Source organism: Pinus tabuliformis, chromosome 2_1 (genome assembly GCF_031772625.1).
Source record: "Pinus tabuliformis cultivar Carrire ecotype Pingquan chromosome 2_1, CPIR1, whole genome shotgun sequence".
Taxonomy (NCBI): Eukaryota; Viridiplantae; Streptophyta; class Pinopsida; order Pinales; family Pinaceae; genus Pinus; species Pinus tabuliformis.
In genome coordinates this window covers 395,149,518-395,175,194 of record NC_142299.1, presented here as the reverse complement: position 1 = coordinate 395,175,194, position 25,677 = coordinate 395,149,518, and the positions used below count along the sequence as shown (strand labels likewise).

General features: G+C 39.6%; 1 protein-coding gene across 1 annotated transcript in view; it reads left to right on the top strand.

Moving 5' to 3' along the window:
- Positions 1 to 25,677, top strand: part of LOC149200521 (uncharacterized) — a 264,887-nt gene that overhangs the window by 223,060 nt on the left and 16,150 nt on the right. Inside the window, exons 9-11 of the mRNA XM_089400966.1 lie at positions 6,975 to 7,058; positions 7,671 to 7,754; positions 7,953 to 8,021. Coding sequence (XP_089257092.1) covers positions 6,975 to 7,058; positions 7,671 to 7,754; positions 7,953 to 8,021 — 237 coding nt within the window. The remainder of the gene's footprint in view (positions 1 to 6,974; positions 7,059 to 7,670; positions 7,755 to 7,952; positions 8,022 to 25,677) is intronic.

Here is a 25,677-nt window from a genome sequence, read left to right as displayed (position 1 = left end):
ATCAAACTTCTTCAAAACTTCAGAACTGCTTCTAAATGATACCTGTCAATGAAAGCCTTTCTGCTAATGTATGCTTCAGATATTGAACTTATTCAAAACTTCATAACTACTTCTAATGGTACTTGTACAAAATTTATGATGCATAGCAATATAACTGAATCTGATCAATAATGTACCTCAAGTTTTTTGATGCAATGTTTGCCACTGTTGTACTTGATGATGCCTGCTGATGCCTGAAGATGCCCTTTTAAGTCTGCTGATGTCTAGTAAGTCAGACTGCCAAGGATATGCCAGAGATTGAACAACCATGCATCTTTGTGATAATCTTCTTATTCGGCTACAGAAATTAGTCAAATATACTGCCCTGAAGATGCCCTTGTATACTTCAATTCTCAGTTATGTAAAATGGACTTCAAGACTGCTTCTGCTCAATAACTTCCATACCATAATCCAGTGTGACAGATCAATTACAATAGATCAGAACAAACAGGACTTAAGCCTCAATTGAATTTTCTATGGCAACGCACCTTTAGGAAGGACAGATCCTCATATTTGCAGAAGTCTTCAATCAACCAAACAATACATTAAGACCTTAAGATGCCTCAGTAATACAAATCATGTTTGTCTTTAAATAACTCAGCTAATATGCCCTCCAACAAAGATTGGCAACTCTGCCACATCCAAAATTGTATTAGAGTTCACAATGACTGTTTTATCCAAGCGAAAAGGATGCCATAGGAATGATCTAACATAAGTTGCTTCCTCTCTGCAAAGATACCAAGAATTGTGCATTAAAAACCACCCAGACTTCACTTCGGAATTCTGCGCAAAGTAAGCTCAAATTAGCTTCAGTTCTAAGGCTGAATAGTCTTGTGGATCTGTGATATAGGTAAGCCCTAAACAGGGCTGTGATACTCCAGATCTTATACGAATCTGGCCAAACCGCTTCAGAAACCATTCAAACTGCTTCAGAAAGATGCCAAAATACTCCACAGCTAGGCTCAGATTAGGGCACAAATCTACCTTCAAGAATAGTGAATGATGCCCTGATCTGCCAGTGATTTCAGCTACAAAAGAGACTTGGAACAATGTGACAAGTTCACCAAAAGATCAGGGCCAAAAATACCATCGAGAACCCTTTTCACAGTTCGCACTATTCCTGAGAAAAATGCATCAGATATGTCTTTCCACAGGGGGCCGATTATGAAAACAATTAGCCATAGTTCCATTCACAAAGGGGCCTCAGTCTCCAACAAAATAGCCTTAGAGAATGGTCCGAATCTGTCATGCCTTAGCCTTGAACAATCTGTAAAATGTTCATAGATTCAACGAAAATCAAGCCCATCAAAAACATGCTGCAAATATGCTTTGAAAACTTTGGAAGTGGTTTCCAAATAGGCCCAAGCAGGCTTCAGAACATATATACAAGCCCAAACGAAGAACCAAGGATCAAAGATAGACTTCAGATACCAAGATAATCTCCAGAATTCAGCCTGTATCTTCAGTTGGGCATGGCTAATTAAAGCCGCAGGTGGTACAAAATTTCAGAGATGATCACTTTAATTCATGGTCTTGGAAGGGCAGCAAGTCCTCAATTTATAATGGTCGAGGAGGCTTCTAGAGGGCCAAGCCGACCTGCACAAGGAGGGATGCTGACCTCAACTTTGGATTTCATTTTTTTTTTGGAGCCAAAAATGAATTTTGCTTGGAGGCCGACTTGACTTAGAAGCCAAATTTAATTAGGAGAGCCATGATAATTTAATTAAGTTGTCTTTGACCAAGATTGATTAGGATAGGTCAATCATCAATTTTAAATTAATTTTTGAAGTAAAGATGCCACAAATAAACCAATCTAAAGGCTGCTTCCCACATCATCTTTGGGGCTTCTTGACCACAAGAAGGGTCTTCAACTTTGATCGAGCATATCTTCTCAACAGTGACGAGTTATGAGGCTTGTCGCCTACCGTTAGAATCGGCATGGCGGGGACTATCAAATGAAGATGACCTTGAGCCCAAGAACCCTGATCTTCCTTGTCATGTTTGTCTTTTAAAGTGGGGCTTCTTCTAGCTGCTGCTTGGGTTGACATCAATGACAACCAAATTTCAACATGTACTTTTGCTTTGTATTGACATCATTGTACTTAGCAGTACTATTGATCTACTTTTGTGGTCATTTGCTGGACATTAATATAATTATCTTATCTAATGTTTGAGCTGCTGTATTATCCTACAGAGGATCAAATGGCAAACATTCTCGCCAAGGCTTTGGGTCATGAAATATGTAAAATTCTGAAATAAGCTTGGTGTAGTTGGTAAATTGACTATTAGGGGAGGGTATTAAAGTAAATATTAGTTTAAACAAGAGCCTAAAGTACTTTACCTGTGGACTATGCTGCTTGCTTAGTCAACGTCTGAATAATCCACTAGCTTCACTCCATCTGCCTAGATATAGCTCAATCAATACTCAACTGTTCCACGCAGATACCTTAGGACATGTTTCACAGCCACCTAATGCACTCACTTTGGCTCAACCATAAATTGAGTAAGTGTATTGATAGTGAAACATATATCCGGTCTGGTGTTGACTAGATACAGAGGAGAGCCAATCAAATGCTTGTGTAAAGTGGGGTCCACTTCCTTAGACTTGGAAGCATCAATTTTCTTCCAATGTATTCAACTTCAGTTGTACTCAAAGCAATAGAGGTCTACTTCCTGCTAGATCAAGAAACCATAATGAAGCCTAGGTTAAAACAATATCCAAAGGTGCTCCTTCTATAAGTAGAGCTACTGACCCAACCAACATCAGTAAAACCATACAATTTCCATTCACCACCAGAAGCATACATCAGACCATACTCAAAGGTGCCTCGCAAATACCTTACAATGTGTTTCGCTACAACCCAGTGTACATGACGAGGCTCTACGAAGAATTGACTCAATGTATTAACTGCATAACAAATATCCAACCTGGTATTCACAAATTAATTCAATGAACCAATCAATCTTCAATATATAGTAGGATCAGGCAATTTTGAGTCACTATCCTAGATCTTCTTCAAGTTCGTCATGATAGGAGTGTCCATGGACTTACAATCCACCATACCAAATCTTTGAAGGATCGAAATAATGTACTTTTCTTGGCCCACAAAGATCCTATCAGGTCTCTGCCAAATTTCCAATCCCAAGTAGTAATGCATGAGGTCAAGATCCTTCATCTCAAATTCGGAAACCAACTCCCTCTTGCACTGAACAATCAAAACTTCTGCTCTTGTCAGAAACAAATTGTCTACTTACTAAAACAATATCAGGGGTCTCACCATCAACAACTTTTAAATATAGATTTGGATAAAGAACACTTTTCTTGAAGCCCAGACTCAATAGATAACTATCAATATGAGAGTACCAAGCATGAGGGGCCTGCATCGGGCCGTACCAAGCCTACGTCAATTTGCAAACACGTGTCTCTCTATTGTGGACCTCAAACCCTTGAGGTTGTTCAATGTAAACTTCTTCTTCAATGACCCCATTCAGAAAGGCTGTTTTGACATCCATTTGATGCAACTTCCAACCTGCAATAGATGCAAGAGCAATAACAGATCTAATAGATGCATACTTGGCAATGGGAGCAAATGTGTCTTCATAATCCTCTCCCTCTTTCTGGGAGAATCCACGAGCCACAAATCTAGCCTTGTATTTTTCCACACTTCCATCAACACATGTTTTGTCTTGTAGATCCATTTTGAAGACAACAAATTTATTCTTGTGTCTTGGCACAATCTCCCAAACATTGTTTTTCAATATGGATTGATACTCTTCAGTCATCGCTTCTTTCCATCCTTGCTTTTCGACTACTTCTTCATAGGAGGATGGCTTAGATTCAATGATCTGGCACATCAAGGCTGTATAACTAGAATATTTCTTTGGTGTCTTGCTTTCCCTGAAAGTCCCACGAGAAACAACATGACCTTCAGCTTCCTTCAAAGTTTTCTCTAACCAGGCAGGTCCCTTTCTTGTCTTTGTAAGATGAGCTTTTGTAGATTCAACAGGTTCATGATCAATATCTTCTCTATGCGAGTCTTCATTCATAGGTACAGGTTTTTGGGGATTTGGTTCCACATTCTTTGGAGCAACTTGTACTTCATCATCAGATTCCAAGTTTGAGCCCTTGGATTTCCAGAATGTAGCATCCTCATCAAATATAACGTCCCTACAAGTCTCAATATATCATTGCCTTGGAATATAGACCCTAAAAGCCTTTGAATTCTCACTATATCTAGCAAAAGTTCCCTTTCTTCTAGATGGTTATGTTACCCACCACCCACGGGTAGTATCCATAGGAGAAATTTTTCTCCTATGTGGTCCTCAGCTGAAAGGAAACAACCCCTTGTAGCCACTAGATAGCATGATGTGCCACTATCTCCACCACCTGAGCTAGCCATATGCTCCCTTGCCCGTATGTTATGATTGTATGTTTGAAGGTGGGCCTTTCGATCTCGAAGGTATGACTTTTCATTGTATAGTTGGGTATTTTGTTTACTTATCATGGACACTTTGGGCATGGATTAGTGGCGGATTCGACGTAAAGAGTGGGTTTGGTTTGTACCCTTGTCTCCTCTATCCAATTTGATGGTTAACCTTGTATCCTAGTCCGGATCTCCTTTATTTGCTACTAGCTTTAGGGGTGGCACTACATGCGAAACCTTGATTTTGGTTGTGTGGTCTTGCTTCCCAACACCATACACATCACCCCCCTCTGCTCATTATAAACCCATTCACCATATTTCCCATCCGGGTCCACATTTGTCCATTGGGTCCACAAGGAGTTAGCCTCCCCCTACCCTTGTCTACACCTTGGGTCGGGCTTGGAACGATGCCCCGGAGGTTGATGCAACTCAAAAGAAAAGAAAAAGTATAATTTGGCCACTCTCAACAAGAAATGTACCATAAAATGCAAAATATGGTTGGGACAAAGAAATTTAGCACGTGGGCAAAAGCCAAACATGAGCTCTACCCCTATCATTATGGCCATCACCTTGGTTCCTAGGGTCTTTCATATCGACCCCTTTAATCATTAAGGAACACACGATTGTCCCGACCCCTGGTGGGCGATGATCTGCCCCACCTTAAAGGGGTATCCACTGCTATATCTTACACATCATGCTCTCATCCCCTGGAGCCCTGAGCAGTTATAAAAGGAAGACCAATAAAACGCAAAAGGCATAAGAAGAAGGGTGGAAAAAAAAGGTCAGGGAAACTCATGTACTATGATTTCTCCCTCCTACATTCATATACCCAAGTGTGGGCTTTCCTTATTATAACTACCCTTATACTGTGGCATGTGGCTTGGAGCCTTCCCCTGATGCCCCACTCCATTCCACTGCTCTATCACATGCCACCTGCCATTTGATGGATGTACCATGGACATGTCACCCCGTTACGCTAAAACCACCTAAAGGGTCCTTAGTTAACCTTCTTGAACTTGGAGACACTTGTACGTTCTAAAACCCACTATGGAAGGGCATGCAACCATGAAGTGTCCACTTGGTTCCATGATTTGTAATCTCATTTACTCGATTGCACTAATGTTTGGTTGTATTGAAAGGTGAGGGGACCCATTGGATCTTATACAAGATTGCAGTTGGGTCTTCGTCTGGGGTTTGGTCTCCTTATACGGGGTCCAAGCCCTCCAAAGGGTCATTTTGGCATTTGTAGGGTGAGTCTTGAGAGCCATGTGTCTCCACCATATTAGAGAGTGGATTTCCACTTCATGGGATCCTTCAATTCCACATATTGCTTGCTTGTGTTCCATTCGAAGCTGATGAAAATTTGTTGTATCCATTCGAAGCTAATGAAAATTGGTCAAGAACTGTGCTAGTGTGTCCTTGAGAGGTCCTCCGAATTTGATGACAATCCGACAGTGGAATCTCAAGATATTCCAAGCCCTAGCTCGAGAACCATTCTGCCTAGCTTGTCTTTGGTTAGTGGCTTCATTAAGGAACATTGCATTGAAAATCCGGGCCAAATCCTATCCCTTTGATGATATGTAGGCATGTGTTGTAGCATGATTTTTTTTGGATGCTAGAGGCTATCTAGAGCCTATTTGTTGATGTATTTTCGGTTCAGAGATGGATTGCACTTGGTTCTATTTTGTTTATGTGCATCCTTACATGCTATATAAATGAGAACTTTTGCTTATTTTTGTATAAATGGTTTGAATTCATATGGATGCATATGTATATATATATATTTTTCTCTAAAATTTAAATATTTTGTGTTATTGGTCAACCGGTTTTTTACCAGTTTTGACCAGTTCCCGGTCCACAAGGTTTTCCAGTTCGATTGCTTGTTCGGTTCTGATAACATTGGGCCATATAGCCATGACGTGTGGGTGTTTTCTTTGTAGATTAACTCAAGCCTACACCATTAAATGTGTCATAATTTTTTTGAGAAACCCCTTTCCACTATTATTTTACCTCTAGAAATTGGGGTGTATGGCATGGTAAATGCACATTGTGATTAGTTATTTGTCAATTGGAGAAAGTCAATCATTGTGTTATTGGCACATCAGTATTAAGATAATGTGTGCAGACTTTTGGATAGCCAATAGCACTTACATCTATGATTTCCTTCTACCAAATTTCCTTCTAATGTTATAACATAATCTCAGTGATTGTGATTGTCTATAGACCTTTCATTCAATTTATTTGCTAGATTTCTTTCGTTTGTGTTCCTTTGATCAGATGCTACATTCATTTGTAATTGTACTGATTATGGTAGATAAAATATATTTCCAAAATCAGTTATCCATGGCAATGATGGTTTTGTTAGTCTCCTGTAGGCTAGTTTAAATCAAGCATTCTTTATCTCTGTATGAGAAGGTGGCTTATATTTATGCTCGGATAAATGCTACTTCATTTGCTCTATAAATATTTTCTTTATTTGTTATTGTTTACATCTTGTTACTTTGATATCAGGACAATGAAATTCAACGTGGCAAATGTGAGGATGACCCAGAAAAGATGGAAGATAACAAGTTTTCATTTCTATCACAACTCAAGGTAAGAACAACTGGCCTTACTTTTCTTCCCTAAAAGATAAGATATGTTAATATAATGTAGTTCTACTAATGTCCAGTAAAAGACGACAAAGTAGGTCGATGCGACTGAAAGATGTATCGTGTCGGTACAATGTGGTATTGTGAAAGCAACTTCTATATTATTTTGAAAGCAGGTTAAAGCAAATAGAGTGCAGCATAAATAAGTGTTGAGCTAAATGATCTGCTAAGTCTATGTATAAGTGTAATGATATTATGGGAGGATCCAAGACTAGAAATCTCAAAATATCTTTGCTGAGAGAGAGAGAGAGGATGTTAACTCCTGTTGAGAAAGAAAAACCGCCATACATTTGATTATTGTCTAATAACATATGCACTAGATATTTTTAATTGAATATAGAGATACAGCATTAAAATCGGAGCTGCAGTTTCTTTGAATAATCATTCCATTTCTTTGATTATTCTTATCTCAGGAGTTAAACTTATTCCTAATTTCTGTTTTTTGTAATATTTTCCATGACATGCATTACACTGGAGTTCTTTAGGATGGTTATTTGTTGTATAATTTTGGATATATGCTGAGCTGTTCTGTCAATCTTTGTTGCAAACTTGTTAGGTCAAAGATCCAATAGATATGATTAAAGCAAAAGTATTACCGCATCTAACTGAACCACCGCCTCGATATTCAGAGGGAACTTTGGTAAGCATCATGGGCCTCATTTCTTATTTTCTTTTTAATGACATGTCTTGAATGTAGCTATGGTGCATTTCTTTATAAATTATTTGATATGGGAAACACTTTTCTACTAGTGGACTTCTAGTTTAGTGTTTTGTGAAAAAATGTTTGCCATGTCAGCATTTGGTAATATATCTAATTTGTGAGATTTGCATATTTAAGGTAGAAAAGCTGGAGGAACTTGGCATTGGAAGACCCTCTACTTATGCACCTATATTGAAAACACTGGAGGTACCTGTTTGAAGGATCTTTTATCAGTCTGGATTTTGTATTTTCTTTGTCAAGACAATTTAAATTCGGTTGTTGTTGTGTCAATATGATTACTATGACGTAATGATTAGAGAGATGAAACACTTTACAATGAGTGATTAAACATATGGATAATTGGAAGATAAAGAGTTCAATACTTGAATAAAGGGATCTACTCATTATCAATAACCATGAGGATATTACATACAAACTATACACAAGTCGTAGGTAGAGCTGAACTTGCCTTTGAGGCCTCCCATTTCAAATCTCCTCCTATTACTTTTTTATCAGGCTACTCTAATTTGCCAAGCTGATCTGTGGTTAAATTTCATCATTACATTTAGTGTGCTTTGTTTTCCAGCAGTTTTCTGTGTTTTTCTACTTAATCGACATCCTTTGTTGCTTCTGCATCTAGTTCACCTTTCTAAAATAATCATGTGCATCTGCATGCAACAAACCCTTAGGGCGATGCTCTTTCTTCAGATGTATCAAAATAAAATCACCAACTTGAAAATAATTGCATCTTCTATGCACATCTGTGTGCCTCGTATACTTTGCATTGCTTTCCTTCGATTTGTATTGGATTTGTGCATCGACTTTGTTCCTTGCCCTTTTGCATTTCAATTGGTGAATCCACATTGTTTTAGCATCTTAATGTTTTGTGGCTTTTCAGTCCTGAGGGTTCTTTCAACCCTATATCTTTTCTTTTGAACGAGATGTAGTTTTGAATTGCATTGACCTACTTTCGTCATTCATGGATGTTAATTTAATTTCTTTATTTTGTTCTTTCTTTTTAGGTTTAAGTCCATATATATTTTTGATCACATTGATGTGATTTTCAAATTATCGTATGCAAGTTGTTCCTGCACCAAAGCCCAGTTTCACTTTTCAACCTACCTCCACTGAAACATCTTAAAAGATTTCCCAGACCCTTGTTCAGTGCTTCTGTCTATCTTCGTCTGTATATTCTAATTTTGTGGTCAATCTTTCCTATTTTGTCCTATAGAAATGACGGAGGAACCTAGTATCTCTGTCTTAAGTGATTGTCTTTGGAAAACTCTGTAATCCTGCAGTCTTCAAAAATATTTGCTCGCATTAACTTGTGTTGTTGTAAACTAAGTTATATAACACATAATTAATATTATTAATTAGGACCCTGAAAGTTACGTCGTTTTGTCGTGACTCAACTGTATAAAATGAAATTGCATTGTTCAATTTTATAGTCATTCACTTATTGATTTATACAAATTTTTATCCTTTATGGCTTACATAGATTTGTTTGTCTGTTTTTCCTTGTGATGGTCCCATTAATAAAACGTTTGGCTATTTGAGATGCTATCAGCTCAAGTTTGATCCTTGGTCTGTGGCCAAATTCTACTGCCTGTGGTAGAAAACTTGCTTGGCTGGTGGCCATTCAACTTTTCACTCCTCATCTTCTGTTCAGTCTTCAGTTTATTCATCTCGCATACTCTGTTCTGCATATTTGAGTTCACTCTGCATGCTCAGTTGTGAAATTTAGTTTTAAATAAAGGAGAAATACATTAGACTTACTCTATGCTACTGCTATTTGATAAACCGAGTTGACCTTGCTATTGTGGCGCTCAACGCTTAAAAATGCTTATTCCTGTTGTAGAGCTTCCAAAAGTATTAATGGATGCCTTCAGAATAATGAAAGCAGAGACCAGGGCACAGCTTCTGTTTCCACTGCCACTGTTCTAGAATGAAGATATCACTACTACCCAAAGTCACTGCTGAAATAAAATAGTAACTTCCAGCAGTACTGTCCTTGCAACAGAAAAGACTAATTTGTCTGGGAATATTTTTGCAAACACGCCTGCGTGTTATAACTGGAGAATGTGGGAAGTATAAATGGTGACACTTCTCTGTTTCTGATTGTGTCATCTGATTTAATTAGAGAGTCTGGGAAGAAGCATGGGCATCATTTAAGAATATATTGTCACTAAAATATATGTGAAAGAACCACATCATCTCAAGACAATGTTCAACGAAGTTTCCAAGATGAGGAAATGAAGAAACATATCCTTGGGATGTGTAGAAATACTGCCCAAATTGTAGGGAATGTCAAAGGGGATGGTGGGTCTCCAACATATGGGACCCCACCTAAAATAACGAATAAATAAAATTTAAAGATACGCAAGCATAAAATTATATGCAAATTGTAATGTAACTATTAACATGTTAATGAATAATCACTGAAATTTCATGCATAACAATGTGTTGATCACATACATAATCAATCATAAATGATACATGTAATGATGTAACATAACATAATAATCATGATATACAAAGCATGTACCACCTTTGTGTTTCTTATTATATTTAAACATTTCAAAGGATATAGATATAAGATAAGTGATACAGCATACATCAAGTGAAAAATTGAAATACATTGAAACGAAAATGCAACATTTGATAGAACTCGTGCCCAGATTGCCTCCCAGCTGCAACAGGGCATTCAGATCTCTATTCATGCTTCTTTCATTCGACCTCAAATGGTAGGAGAATTGAGCCACCTTGCTTCTACTTCACCTCCAAGGTCATATAGCTGGATCCTCATATGGTACTTGATGACTTCAACAGAGAGCCAGTACAACACTTCTTGCCGTCCTCCTCGGTCATCAGATCTAGGAAACCTTGATCTCATTCATCTTCAGATATTTCTGTCTCCTTCTTGAATAGTATCAAATTGTCCAACTCCTACCTTGGACACTCTCACTATGTATCACCATACCTATGATATTGTTGTATCCACTTTATTTTTGGTCTTAGCTAGATCAAGTACTTAGCCTTGTCAGTACTTCTTGGAGCAACAAGCGACCATAGGGCGACTCACCTTCTCCTAATGGTGCGCTATGTACAGGGTGAGTGGTTCAGCCTTCCCCTATGATACCCTGTGATGACTTATGGACAGGGTGAGTGGTTCTCCTGTCGAGGCATCCTACCCATGTAGTCTGGGACTCATGGGAAGTACCTCTCATCTGGCCAATGAGCAGGGAAATGGGGTTAGGGACCATAATAGTACTATTGATCTACGCATCGTTGTATCTACCATGCTCCCTATGCTAGGATGACCTCCATTGATCTGAGATCAATGAAATTGATCTGGCATCAATATGAGTGGTTTGAGACACTCTCTTGTGATATTGATTTGGGATCAATGAAACTGACTTCGGGTTAGTAACAGTGATATGCCTCACTCTCTTGGAACTGATCTGGGATTAGTGATAGTGGTATGACACACTCTCTTCACATGGAATTGACTTCGGGTCAATAGAGAATGGTATGAGACATTCTTGATCAATTCTTCTTCTTCATGGTTTAGCAGAGCAGAGCAGTGTAAGGCACTGATGGCAGAAATAGTATAGTTAGACAGATGGATGAGCGAATGTTCTCCCTAGTTGAGAGGGAGTGTTAAAATTGGCAACTAGGGCCAAACTCCACGTGGGCCATCTTATTTATGGTAGCTGATATTTTTCTTGGACCCCTCTCATCGAGAGGTGTAGGATTGATCTAAAGATCATCCAATTTTGATAAGTATTCATGGAGATATGAATTTATTTGTGTTATGGGACAATTTGTCAAGGTCAGCCAGCAACTAAATAACACCCACATGTGCTCAACGTTTTAGTATAAAAAGAGGTGACTTGATTGTCATTTCTACACACACTTCACTCTTGATTTCTCTCCACTTGTTCTGGGTTTTAGTGGTAGAGAAATCTAAGAGAGGAAGCCCTAAATGCAGAAGTTAAGAAGCCCTAGCACAAGCCCTAGACGCAGTCAAGGAGGGTTACTCGCTGCCCTAAACGCTGGTCTCTACAAGCCCTAGACGCAGTAGGGAAGGAGCCCTAGCATGAAGTTCAAAACGCAGTCCTAGATGATCTACGCATGACCTAGAAGAGATGCCCTAGCTCCTAACGCAGTTATGGAGTAAGGCCTAAGTGTTGTCCACAAGGGGTCATGACAAGAAGGGTTAGGTGCCCTAGGTAATGAGGGAAGTTCAACAATTCCTTACGCTGTCCTAACACTAAAGCCTAGCCGCAATTAAGAAGGCAGAGGAGATTATAGGACAGCGTGATGTGGAGGAGAACAAGAGGCAACTACAGCAAGGAAAAGAAGGCAGCGTGGAGCCTTCTAAGGGTTGGATGCCATTGCAAGAAGGCCGAGTATGTTCAGGGCTAAACGCAGGTCATAGTCAAGTCAGTTGGGCAGCAAACGAGGTAAGGAGTTCTGTTTTGGAGAAGGTTGTAGGTGACAACAAGGACTGTGGTAGGCCGCAGGCCTAACCACCTCAAAACAGGGACAACATGAAAGGGTTTAGGGCTGTACAGTGCTCAGAACAACAACTCGAATGGAGAGAAGCCTTACTAGCCTAGGCCGCAGAAATTAAGGGCTGATTTGAGTGTGATGTGTGGGCCATAAAGCTACAACAAGGTTGTGTGGTAGGCCGCAGGCCATACCATCACAACAAGGGATAACATGGAGACTAAGGGTTGCCTAGGTGACTGTTTGAGGGCTGTGGCAGCAACCTGAAGTGCCCTAACCAGTCTATATCACAACAACAACAATAGCATGGTGCATTGGGACAACAACAAGGTACAACAAGGCTACAATGGGACAACAACAAGGTACAACAAGGCTACAATGGGACAACAGCAAGGTACAACATACCACATGGGACAACAACAAGCATAGTGCTGCAAACTCATTAGGACAACAGTGCTAGCAGTGCAGTGATGGCACATTTGGGATAGTAAGCTGTGATGGGACAACAACAATACAAATGGGACAACAAGGCTATGATGCTTGGTGGAGCAAGCAAATGGGACAACAGTGGCTAGCATGGGACAACAGTGGCAGCATAAGGTGCAATGTATGATGTGTGCAACATGGTTATGAGATCCAGCATAGTGATGATGGGTGCAGCATGGTGCAACATGGTGAGGTGCAACATGATGATAAGGTGCAACACAATGATAGGTGAAGGAGTCACCTTGGAGAATGAGTTGAAGCAACATGTCTTCAACGGAGTTCAACTATCACATGTATCATCTTCTTAGAGATGATCTATGCTCTTATGTAGATAAGTCAAAGTGTTGACTTCTGTGGTAAATGTACTATCTCTCTCTCTCTCTCTCACAGCTGAACTATTGAAGAACATATAAGAATAATTGATCAATGGTTTCCCCACATTGGGGTTTGTGCTTGGATTGCGCCACATCTTGTGTCCTCTTGTCTTGGCTTGTCTTCTGCGATCTATGTTTATTGTCTATCTGCAATTTACTTTAATGCTGATGTGATTGCTAATCTAGAAAAGGTTTTGAGCTAACTGTGAAAATTGAAATAAATTTCTCTAAGCATAGAACGTATCTAAAATTAACATATAACTTGTAGGAACCAGGGTGATGGCCATTATAATGGGGTAGAGCTCATGTATTGGCTTTTGTCCACATGCTAAATGTGTTTGTCTGGACCGTCTTTTACATTTTGTTGTACATTTTCCCGTTGAATCTGTCAAAATATGCTTTTATCTTTCTTTTTAGTTGCATCAACCTCCAGGCATCATTCCAGGCCTGGTCGAAGGTGTGGCCAAGGGGAAGGGGTAAGCTAACCTTATGTGGACCTAGTGGAGGAATGTGCAGCCAGGTGGGAAAAATGATGTATGGGGTGATAATGAATTGAAAGAGGGTAATATAAGTGGATAAGGGAGTGGGACCATGCAACCAAAATAGAGGTTTCCCATGAAATACCATCCCTAAAGCCAAATGGTCAGTAAAAGAGATCCCACGGGATTAGAATGCAAGGTTAATATCCAAAAGGGGTCTAAGGGACAAGGGCACAAACCTAACCCATTCTTTTCGACGAATCCCCCCCATTAATCCATGCCTAGAAGTGTCCATGATAAGCAAATTACAGTACTCAATTACCAAATGACAAGGCATACCTTTATGTTCAGGAGGCCCACCTTCAAACATTCGATCATGGTAGATGGGCGAGGGACCACATGGCTGGCTCAGGTGGCAGAGAAATGGCACAATGAGCTAGTTGGTGGTTGCAAAGGGTTTCTGGTTGCCGGTTGATGACCATCGTGGAGAAATTTTTTTCTCCTAGGGATATCAACCACAAAATGTTGGGTAACATCTGGCTCCAATTGGGACGTGGTCTCTCCAAGAAGTGGACGAAGCTACTCGAACGAGAGGTCAAGAGAACTCCAACAATCTCTTGGTTACTATAGACCTGTTACCTACACATATAATAGATGAAAGACAAGGGGCAAGATGCTTTCACGACGTATCATGATCGCAGATGCTTGATTTTAGGTCGTAAAATCGACGGAAAAATAAAATATGCAAATTTTAATTTAGATGCATGTAATCTACGATGATAAATATCATATGATGTTAGTTCTAATGCAAAATCAACATGTGATGCACCCTACTCTACCATGCATATGATAAAATGTCAAGTGCTAGGTATAATCATAGACCCAATGCAACCAACATGTCAATTGATCAATACAAGAATGCATGCTTCCATGATTATTTTTGTAATGGACTTGACAATATAAATGGGAATAATGATGTGAGGAGTTGCGGGGTGGGAGGTGGGAAAACAGGAGGCCCATATGATATAGAAAGGAACCCTGGAAGAAGGGAAAGCCATCAACTGAGAAGATTGAATTTGGTCTTCTAACTAGGAGATAGAAATATTAATGATCAAGTACATGAATCTTTGATGAAGAGCTATCTTAGGCCTATCACCCTCTAGGTAAGAAGGATTGAATGTCTCAAACATATTTAGGATGATATTATTTTGGTCATTGGGAAAACATGAAGTGGACTCATAATTGTATTTGGGGAAAGCCATGATTCCTGGTTCTTTATAGGGAAAAGCAGCGCTTCGTCAAGACTAGGGAAATGAACATGATCACAAACCTCTATTTCCAAGGCAGGGGAGGAACACTCAAACATGAAGAAAAACTCTTTGTCGGGGGCATGGCCTAAGGAAACATCTTCCTCAATTTCTTTTATATTAGAGTCATCAAAATTTCCCATAATCTTGGAAGGCTCTTCTTTGATTGAATCATCTTGGAACATAAAGAAAAGACCTTTCCAATCACTAGGAAGGGTTTCATAAGGAACAACATTGTTATTTAGAAGGGGCAAAGCATTTCATTCTTCCCTCAGCTCATTCTTATGGACTTGAGAAACCATGGGGTGTTCATTTCTATAATCATACCCACTTCCCCGATCAACAACCCAAAAGTCACTCGTAGATTCTTCGTTTATTCAATTATCATGATCTTCTTCAATTATCACCGATGGGAGGAGACCCGACATATTATGGAGTCACCAATGAAGGATAAATCAATGAATGGATGTGGAGTGACGCAAATAATCCCCTTCCGAGAAGAGTTTGAAAGATTGAGCTTGCTTTCTTTCTAAGCAAGGTACAATATCTTCTAGGAAAAGGAAGGGAGGATTTGAGGGTTAGGTTGATGAGATATGACTTGTGAAGGAGTTTCCCAATCCCTAAAATCCTTATTTGAAATTGGTATCCCAGATGGTTCTTGAAGAGTTGTCTTTTAAAAGGAACGAGACCACACGGGACCAAGTGGACTCAGTCTAGGGTAGGAGGAAAGAGTATGGAAACCAATGATGTTCATACACTAGACAAGGTGGGGAAAAGGATTAATGAAAGAATTTTCACTTAAAGGTGTTGAATTGATCCAATAAGGTACTAGCCTTGGGGATGCTAGAGCAAAGTTTGACCTCGGAGCTAGGGTTTGGCTTCTCTCACAATTCCACCGTCAGAATGGCCCCAAATTTGGAAGAGTCTGGAGGAAACACCAACGTAGGAGGGTCTAGAAGATCAAACTTTTTGGAGGTGAAAGACCTAGGAAAAGGTGAAAGAAGTTGGTGAAAGAAGTTGGTTTAAGGTGACCACCTTTTGGTAGATCAGTGCCTTAGTCTCGGGAGAATGGATTCTATGATGAATATGACCTTTGGTTCTTGGTCAAGGAGGCCTCAAGACTACTTCGCTAGCGTTCTAGGTCAAAGAGAAACAATCTTGTAGATTTTATAGTTTGATTTGCAAAAGGTGATGGCTTATCAGGATAAATTCGTTGATAGAATTACTCCTAGGAGATTTCATTCACATTACATGGCCCATACATTCAAAGATACTATAATAGAGACAAAATTACACAATTTAAGTAGTAAATGCATGCAACAATGAGCCCTAAAAATAGTGAAAATCCTAGTCCAATGTACATGGCAAATTAAAACAAGAATAACATTAAAATCATGTACTTACATGTCATAGATTATTTCCAACCATCCACAATTTGACAAGAGAGAAGCTCCAAGATAAGATAGACCAAATCCACACGTTAGAATTCATCCATAAAGCTCCAATTCATCCTTTAAGAAAAAGTGCGAAATTCTGAAGAGAGAAAAAAGATCCAATCCAAAGCGATAATAAGATAATGAACTCATCTCACTTGTATTTATACACTAATGAGGAGTTCGAATTAGCCTCCTTAGCCTACATAAGCCCCAAAATGTAAAATAATGTTCTAATAATCTAACTTTTGGTGAAGGGCCACCAAACTAGCCCATAAATGAAAGAATAAGCCTCTCAAGAAGTCAAATAATAATCTATGCATGTCATAGGGGCCTCTAAGAGGACTAATGAGGTCCATGGGTGCCATAATGAAGAGTAGGACCCTCAAAAGTGATGGGTAAGGGGTTGGCCCCTTGTTCTCCAAACAATAAACTTGTGGTGCTCCCAATGGGTGTGTGGGCACATCAATAACTTCATCAGTCTCCAAAATGAGTCGAAGATGCTTGCAGATCATTTGCAAGGGCTCTGATGATGATGTAGGGGAAGCCACATCGTCCTACAAGTGCTGGGTCAGTTGCCAACTGCATGATACATATGTGGGGCCAGCCAGGCGAAAATGAACCAGGTGCATCATCCTCGTCCAATGGGAGTATCTTGAGTAACTCTGACCATCCTCGGGGATCCATTGAGTGCTGTGTACTGCTGTGGAGGCCAATGGCTCTCAATGCACACCCTACATGTGCCAATGTAGCCCTTTGGAGGATTAGCACCCCGTATAGGGAAACCAAACCCAAGATGGAGACCATCTTCAATGTTGCATAAGATCTGATGCGTCCCCTAGCCTTCCAGTACAACAAATCATTATAGAAATCGAGTAAATGAGCTTACCAATCATGGACCACAGGTGGGGACTCCATAATGCCCTACCCTTCCATAATGGGCTTCACGATGTGCCAGTGTCTCCTAAACTCCAAATGGGGTTAACCAAGAATCCTATTTGGTGGTTTCTACTTTTAAAGGGGATAATATATTCAAGGTACATCCTTAAAGAGGTGGTGGCGTTTGACAGATAGGTGAATGAAGTAGGGGAGGAGAAGGGGCAACCCTGGGTCACATGCTGGGCTACAAGGGTAGCTAATAAGAGGGAAACCCACACTTGGGTTTATAATGTATAGGAGGGAGCAATAGTGGTACATGAAGTGCCCATGCCTTGATTTTTCCACGCTTTTTTATATGCCTTTTGCCTTGTTATGATTTTCTTTAATTAACTGCTCGGGGATCAAGGGGTAAGAGCGTGATGTATAAGATATAACAGTGAACACCCCCTTTCAAAGTTAGGGCGGTTCATTGCCCACTAAGGCTTGGAACAATCATGGGTTCCTATATGATGAAAGAGGGTCATAGAACTTGTAGGAACTAGGGTGATGGCCATGATGATGGGGTAGAGCTCATGTATTGGCTTTTTCCCACGTGCTAAATGTGTTTGTTTGGCCATCTTTTGCATTTTGTGGTACATTTTCCTGTTGAATGTGACCAAATATGTGTTATCGTTCTTTTTAGCTGCATCAAACCTTTGAGCTTCATTCTAGGCCATGACCCAAGGTGTGGGCAAGGGGAAGGGGTGAGCTAACCCTATGTGGACCTAGTGGAGGAATGTGGACCCAGGTGGGAGAAATGATAAATGGGGTAATAATGAATAGAAAGAGGGTAATATAAGTGGATAAGGGAGTGGGACCACGCAATCAAAATTGAGGTTTCTCTTGAAATACCATGCCTAAAGCCAAATGGTTAGTAAAAGAGATCCCATGGACTAGAATGCAAGGTTAACATCTAAAAGGGGTCTAGGGGACAAGGGCACAGACCAAATCCATTCTTTCCGCCGAATGCCCCCATTAATCCATGCCCAAAAGTATCCATGATAAGCAAACTACAATACTCAATTACCAAATGACAAGGCATATTTTTAGGTTTGGGAGGCTGGCCTTCAAACATACCATCATGGCAGATGGGCGAGGGACCACATGGTTGGCTCAGGTGGTGGAGAAATGGCACAATGAGCTAACTGGTGGTTGCATTGGGTTGATCGCTGCCGGCTGAGGATCTTCTTGGTGAAAAAAATTTCTCCTATGGATATCACTCACAAAATGGTGGGTAACAAGCCTCCTTCATCATATAGGAACCCATGATTGTCCTGACCCTTGATGGTCAATAAACCGATCTACCTTAAAAGGGGGTATCCACTGCTACATCTCACATATCATGCTCTGACCCCTTGAGCCCCAAGCGATTAATTAAAAAAAAAAATCATAAAAGACAAAAGTCATATAAAGAAGGGTGGAAAAATCAAGGTCGGGGCACCTCATGTACCACGATTGCACCCTCCTATACATTATATACCCATGTGTGGGCTTTCCTTTTATTAGCTAACCATGCACCCCAACATGTAGCCCAACGATGCCTCTTCTCATCCCTACTCTATTCATCTATTTATCACATACCACCACCTTTTAAAGGACGTACCTTTGACACATTATCCCCTTTAGAATTAGAAACCACCTAATAGGATACTCGGTTAATCCCATTTGGAGTTTGGAGATATTCGCACATCCCGAAGCCCAGTATGGAAGGGTAGGCCATTATGAAGTCCCAACTTGTGGTCCATGGTTTCTAAGCTCTTTCACTCGATTTCTTTGATGACTTGTTGTATTGGAAGGCTAGGGGATGCGTTGGATTTTATGCAACATTGCATAATGTCTCCATCTTGGGTTTGGTCTCCCTATACGGGGTCCTAACCCTCTAGAGGGCTACATTGGCACATGTAAGGGGTGTGTTGAGAGCCATGGGCGTCCACAACAGTAGACATCACTCCATGAATCCCCGAGGATGTTCAAAGATTGCTCGAGATTCAAATTTTGGACGAGAAAGATGAACTTGGGTCACCTTTGCCCAACCAACCCCACAGATGCACGATGCACTTGACAGTTGACCCTAGACTTGTAGGATGATTTGGCATCACCTACACCATCATCGAAGCCCGTACAGATGATCTACATGCATCTTCGACTCATTTAAAACCCATGAGGTTATTATTGTGCACCCACACCCACTTGGAGCACCACGGGTTTATTGTTTGGAGAACAAGGAGTGAACCCCTTGTCCATCACCTTTTGAGGGTCCTATTCTTCATTATGGCACGTATGGACCTCATAGGGCCTCTTGGAGGGCCCTACGATATGTATTGTTTATCATTTGACCTCTTAAGAGGCTTATTATTTCATTTGTGAGTTAGTTTGGTGGGCTTGTCACCAAAAGTTATGTTATTAGCACATTATTTTATTTTTGGGGCTTACGTAGGCCTAAGAGACTAATTCAAACTCCTCATTAGTGTATAAATAGAAGTGAGATGAATTCATTTTCTCATCATCACTTTGGATTGGATCTCTTTTCTCTTTAGAGAATTTTGCACTTTTTTTTGGGATGAAGAATTGGAGCATGGATGAATTTTGATGTTTGGATTGGAGTATTTTTATCTTGGAGCTTCTTTATTGTCTAATTGTTGATGGTTGGATATGTATGTTCTATTACATGTGAGTACACACTTTTAATGCTATTCTTGTTTTACTTTTGTCACATGCATGGAATGGGACTTTTGCTATAATAGGGCTAATTGTTGCATTGCATAATTGCAAATTTGTGGACTTATTATTTCTATATAACATCTCTCAATGTTCGGGCCATGTATGTGAATGAAATCTCCTAGGGGTAATTCCATCGAGGAATTTATTTTGATAAGCCATCTCTTTTGCCAAGCGAAGTATAAAAGCTTTGAGGTCTCTTCTTCTTGCCCTAAAAGCTAAGTGAAGAAGTGCTTAAGTCCTCCTTGACCGAAAGACAGGTTCCTTTCTCACCGTTCTCCTAGACTCCATTCTCTGGAAGGGATTAAGGCACTGGTCCTCCAATAGGTGATCACTCAAGAAATACTTTTCTTCAACTTCCCTCTCTCTTCTAGGTCTAGCCATTTGGGCCACCTAGGGCATCATTTTCCTGACAAAGTAGCCCAAGAAAAAGTTTGATCTCCTAGCGTTTTCTGCGCTGGTGTGTCCTCTAGGCCTCCTCCAATTTTGAAGCCATTCCAACAGTGGAGTTGTGAGATAACTTAAGCCCTAGATTCGAGATCAAACTTTGCCCTAGTGTTGCCAAGTCTAGTGCCTCGTAGGATCAATTTGACACCTTTAAGTAGAAATTCTTGCTTTTATCCTTTCCCCTTTCTTGTTTGGGTTAAGAACATCATTGGTTGCTATATTCTCCCCCCTTAACCTAGGCTGGGACCACTTGGTCCTGTCTTGTGCCACACCTTCGAAAAGGCAAATCTTCAAGAACCTTTCGGGAAGTCAAGTTCAATAAGGATTTCTGGATTGGGAAACTCCTTCTTAATGCATATTCCTCTAAACCTGACACTCAAATCCTCACCTCCTTATCCTAGAAATCGTTGTACCTTGCTTAACAAACAAGAAAGCTCTAGTCTTAAACCCCTTCTAGGAAAATGATCATAAAGGTTACTTCACATCCATTGGTTGATTCATCTTTCACAAGTGACATTCTATATACTAGGTCTCCTCCCGTCGATGGAAGTCCGTAAAGAGTAAGGAGCCTTAGCTTAGGCGACAGTGGGATAAGCCTCAATCATTGCCCTTTGATCTATCAGTTGCCCTTTAGAAGTCCCTTTTATGCCCTCTGCTAGTTTGAGCGGTAACAGACCCAATGGACAAATGTGCACCTAGATGGAGAATATGTGAAAAGACCCTGTAATGAGCAGAGGGGAGTGATAGATATGGTATTGAGAAGCAGCACCATGCAACCAAAATCAGGGGTTCCCATGTAGTGCCACTCCTAAATCTAGTAGCGAATAAAGGAGATCCCACGGGACTAGGATACAAGATTAAGCCCCTAGTTGAGGTGAGGGAACAAGAGTACAGTCAAATCACTTTCTCACCACTGTGTCACCTCACTTATCCATGCCCAAATGTGCCCAAGAAAAGCAAGCATAATCACCCAATTACATATTGAAAAATCATACCTTCAGGGTTGGATGGCCCACCTTCAAATGTACTATCATAACAAATGAGCGAGGGCACACAATGGGTTCAAAGTAAAAATTAATATGGTTTCAAAGTTGGGGGACATTGAAGAGCAGGTTGAAGTCAAGCACAAAGAGATCGAGGTTTTGAGGCTTAGTTTGATTGATTGAAGTCCGAACCTGTGGTAATTCCCGGTGTTAATGATTCGAAATCGTGTAAGGACAATATGCGTCTCTGTGGAAAGAACAAATATTTGTGGCAGTGTATGAACCTCCTGAAATATGCGAGTTCTATCCAGTGGCTCTGCGGATCATAAGTCATGCGAAATCTATGTTGCATGGGTACCCGCACCCGGGGGTGGGGTTCTCGAACCCGTCCCGGGTTCCCGCACCCAAGTACCGGATTCGGGTACGGGTTCTTCCCAGACGAACCCAGAAGAATCGGGTTCTTCTAGGAAGAACCGGGTTCTTCAAAAAAAAAATTGGGTTCTTTTCCTTTAACGGGTTATTGGGTTCTTCGGGTTGGGTTCTTTGGGTTCTTCATTAAAAAAACTATATTAAAAATTTAATTTTCAAATAATTTGTTTTATTGAAATTTAAAAAATAACTTATAACAAAGGTAAAAAACTTAAAAAACCCTAAATCTTTAAGACTTTAACTCTTTATGAACGCACACAAGCAAATATCTGATATGTGATCACTGATTTCATTTAACTTTTAAGTTTTTTCCATTTGGTTGAGGCTTGAGCCGTCCCCGTTTACCATTTCTGGCGGTAGTGGGCAGCTTCAGCAGCAGTGGGCAGCTTCAGCGGCAGTGGATAGAGCAGCTTCAGCGGCAGTGGTATTTACAAGTTTTCGTTTTCAATTTTATTATTCCATGAAAAAGTTTCACAAGACCCGCGTGTGAAAAATATAGGTGCATTATATTACACATTTGAACAGTGAACACCCACAGGGGCTCAACTACATTACGCAGAATTGCTGGAATGAATGTCACAATTTCTTGCTGTTTCGGGCTATCTGCAACATGAGCCACAACTGTCAGTCCACTTTTATACACTCAATTTGCCTCCTACAGCTGCGGCATAGTCCCTCCTTCTTGTTGTCAAACGCTGAGCTGTAGGGCTTGATTCATGCCACTGTTTACAAACAGCTCACTGTTCACTAAGGAACAGACCTCGGCCTCCCTATGCAGACTCCTATACCCAACCGAAGCCCTAAACAGAGATGACAATGCCACAAACTTACCTCTACTCAGCCCAGACTTGTTAAATTTTTAATTTTTTATACTATATACTATAATATGAGAAGTATACGTTTCAGTTCTTTTAACCTGAAATAGTTGCAATTAGATTAATAAAGCGCAAAAAATATTCATCATTTTTTGCATTAATGAATGGCATTACATAATTGCATTCATACACTGAATATAGCTCTGTGCTATTCTTTACAATATAAACCGTTCAATGAGAATGTATTTCAAATTTTCAACTCAATCATCTACACAACATTCAAGCCAGTGCATTATCTACCCTCTAACAATGGTGTTGCTTGCCCTTGCAATGTAATTTCACCATGGATCAACAAAATCCAATTAAATGGTTCAGAATTTGTTCAGGAAAAACAGTTCATAGTATATATATTTTAATTTTTGAAAAATTGAATCATTACGTTTGTCATTAACATATTAATTTTGTGTTTTTTTTTTAGGCTTGTGGCTACATTAAAGTATAAATTATGGCTGCTGGCAGCATATATTTCACTGTTGTCCCACCAAACACACAAGGAAACCCAATAAAATAAAGTTTAAAATGTTGAGTCTTTGAGAACTCAGAATACTTTAGGATTTTTGAGCGTACTCCTGAGTTTGTAGGAAACTTGGCTAGTGTATCTCAGTCAGCTGAGTGTGACAAAATCTGTCCCATTTAAATGATTATCATTAAAGTTTTCTTGTTTAAAGTTGAAAAAATATACAAATTCAAAATTCATATATAATATTAATTATAAATTTATAATTTATAAAGTTTAATTATTAAAATTTAATATTATTATATTACCCGACGAACCCATGCACCCTGTTTCCAAAATGCCGTCCCCGTCCCTGTCCCCGTCCCAGTCCCCGTCCCCGCACCCACGTTTCCTGGCAACATAGTGCGAAATCCTCTATGCAATGAAGATTGAAATCTCTGTGGTTGTCCTAATTTTGAAATCTGAGATCATAGTTCTGTGAAATTCTGAAGTTCTATTCTTGCTACTGTGGAGGGTCTAAGACATCTGCTATGGAAGGATCAAGGCATAAGTTATGCGATCATCTAAGATTCTGTGCTCGTATTCAAGCTGCATATGAGACAAAAGCCTTTTTTGCGAAGTTTTGTGACATGTTAAAATCCTCCTATGTGAGCTTCTTAACCTTTTTTTGCGAGCTTCTACAGTTTCCTATGACTGTATTACAAACTTTCCTGTGGCATGGTTTGCGAGTTCTAAGGCGCCGTTTATATCAGTCTCTCAATAATTGTGCAAGGTAAGAAATAGCACAATCTCTGCCAATTTGGGAGGGTGGTGCTCCTGAGGATGCTCTCAAAGTTTGGAACCATGCTCGCTCCACACTCCGTGGACGCTTTCTGGGTGCTTCGTAATGGCAATTTTAAATTGTTAGTTCACATTTCCTTTATCTTTCCTTTTTATCCTTAAATTTCAATCTTTATATTTACCACTAATTGCTTTGGGACATTTGAGAGTTGTTCTACTCTCATCAAACTTCATATGGTGAATCTAGAATTTCACTAGACTCAACAGTTTTTAGGATTTAAGGATTGATGGGATTATGACTTTTCCTTGGATTTTATCACTTATGAGGGTATGTTGTTGTGATCTAATCAAGGACGGGAAGCCCTATATGTATCCTAATGTTGGTGGTGTTGATTGTTGAACTCCTTTGGCATGGATTTAACAAAAATGTATCCTTCACTCAAACCGAGATCATTAAAAACATAAGCTTGTGCTATTGCTCTCTCATACAAATGACTGATTCTTTTAGCCTATGGGCACTGTATCTATAATTGTGCTCTTTTTCGTGGTGTGATTTATTGTTCAAGGGTATTTTCCAGATTGTTGCACTCTAGTCTTTTTCTGTGATTTCTTTGGAAAGGCACACTTGTTGGTTTCTTCCATTGTGCATTATTGCACATTTATCTTTTACCTAGTGCTTTTTAATCTTCTCATTGTATAGACTGAGGGTTTGCTAGTTGGTTCCATTTGATCATGACTCTCTTTTATGGATCTCAACATCCCCTTTGAACCCTCTAGAACCAAATGCCTCTTTCACGGATAAAATTCTCCTAGCAACCAATCCGATCTCCTTCAATCTGGGCATGTTTGTAGATGTCTTGTGCATTAATGCAACTGAAATGTACTACATTGGCCATATTGACTTCCTTCCTGATTGTTCTGTAAGTAATGATTTGACTTCCTTGCACATCTGACGAGAGAGATGAAAGTTGGTGGCAATCACCATATGCAATTAAAAAAAGAGCATGGCAGTTAATTAAAATTACTGAAGTCACACCATTAAAACCATTATCACAAATGTACTGAACTATACTACATTATAGTATGACCTTTATAAAAATATTTTTTTTCCCTAGGATGCTCTTCTTAATTACTTCCAATTTACTCCTAAAATTCTTTCAATTTGTTCGATTTCGTGCAAAAAAAGACAATGGAGTAAATTGCTACATATAAATATTTTTCGAACTCATGGCCAGTCTTATGTTCCTTTGAAAACAGGGATTATTTAGTAGTGAAATAAATTGGTGCTTTTACTTTGACTGCAGAAATATATTCAATCATTAAGATTGTTCAGAATCCAGATATATTAACTTGCTTCACACACACACATTTTAACTGTTTTGGATGATCTAAATGGTATATGTATTTTGTTATTATTCTAGTCAACAAATTCTTTGATGTTTTTCATGTGAGGATTGAGTCAAATGGACACATGGTTTGCTATATGTGTGTGGGTCTTTCTGTACTTTCCATCTCTTGCACTGTTAGCATAATTTGTGCTATTTTTAAAGTTGGTATATCTTCTATATTTCTTGTCTGTGATAACCATGGTGATAGAACGACAATTGGTTCTACACAAATTAAAATGATCAATCTGTATATGTTCTCTACTGTATATGTTCTTGT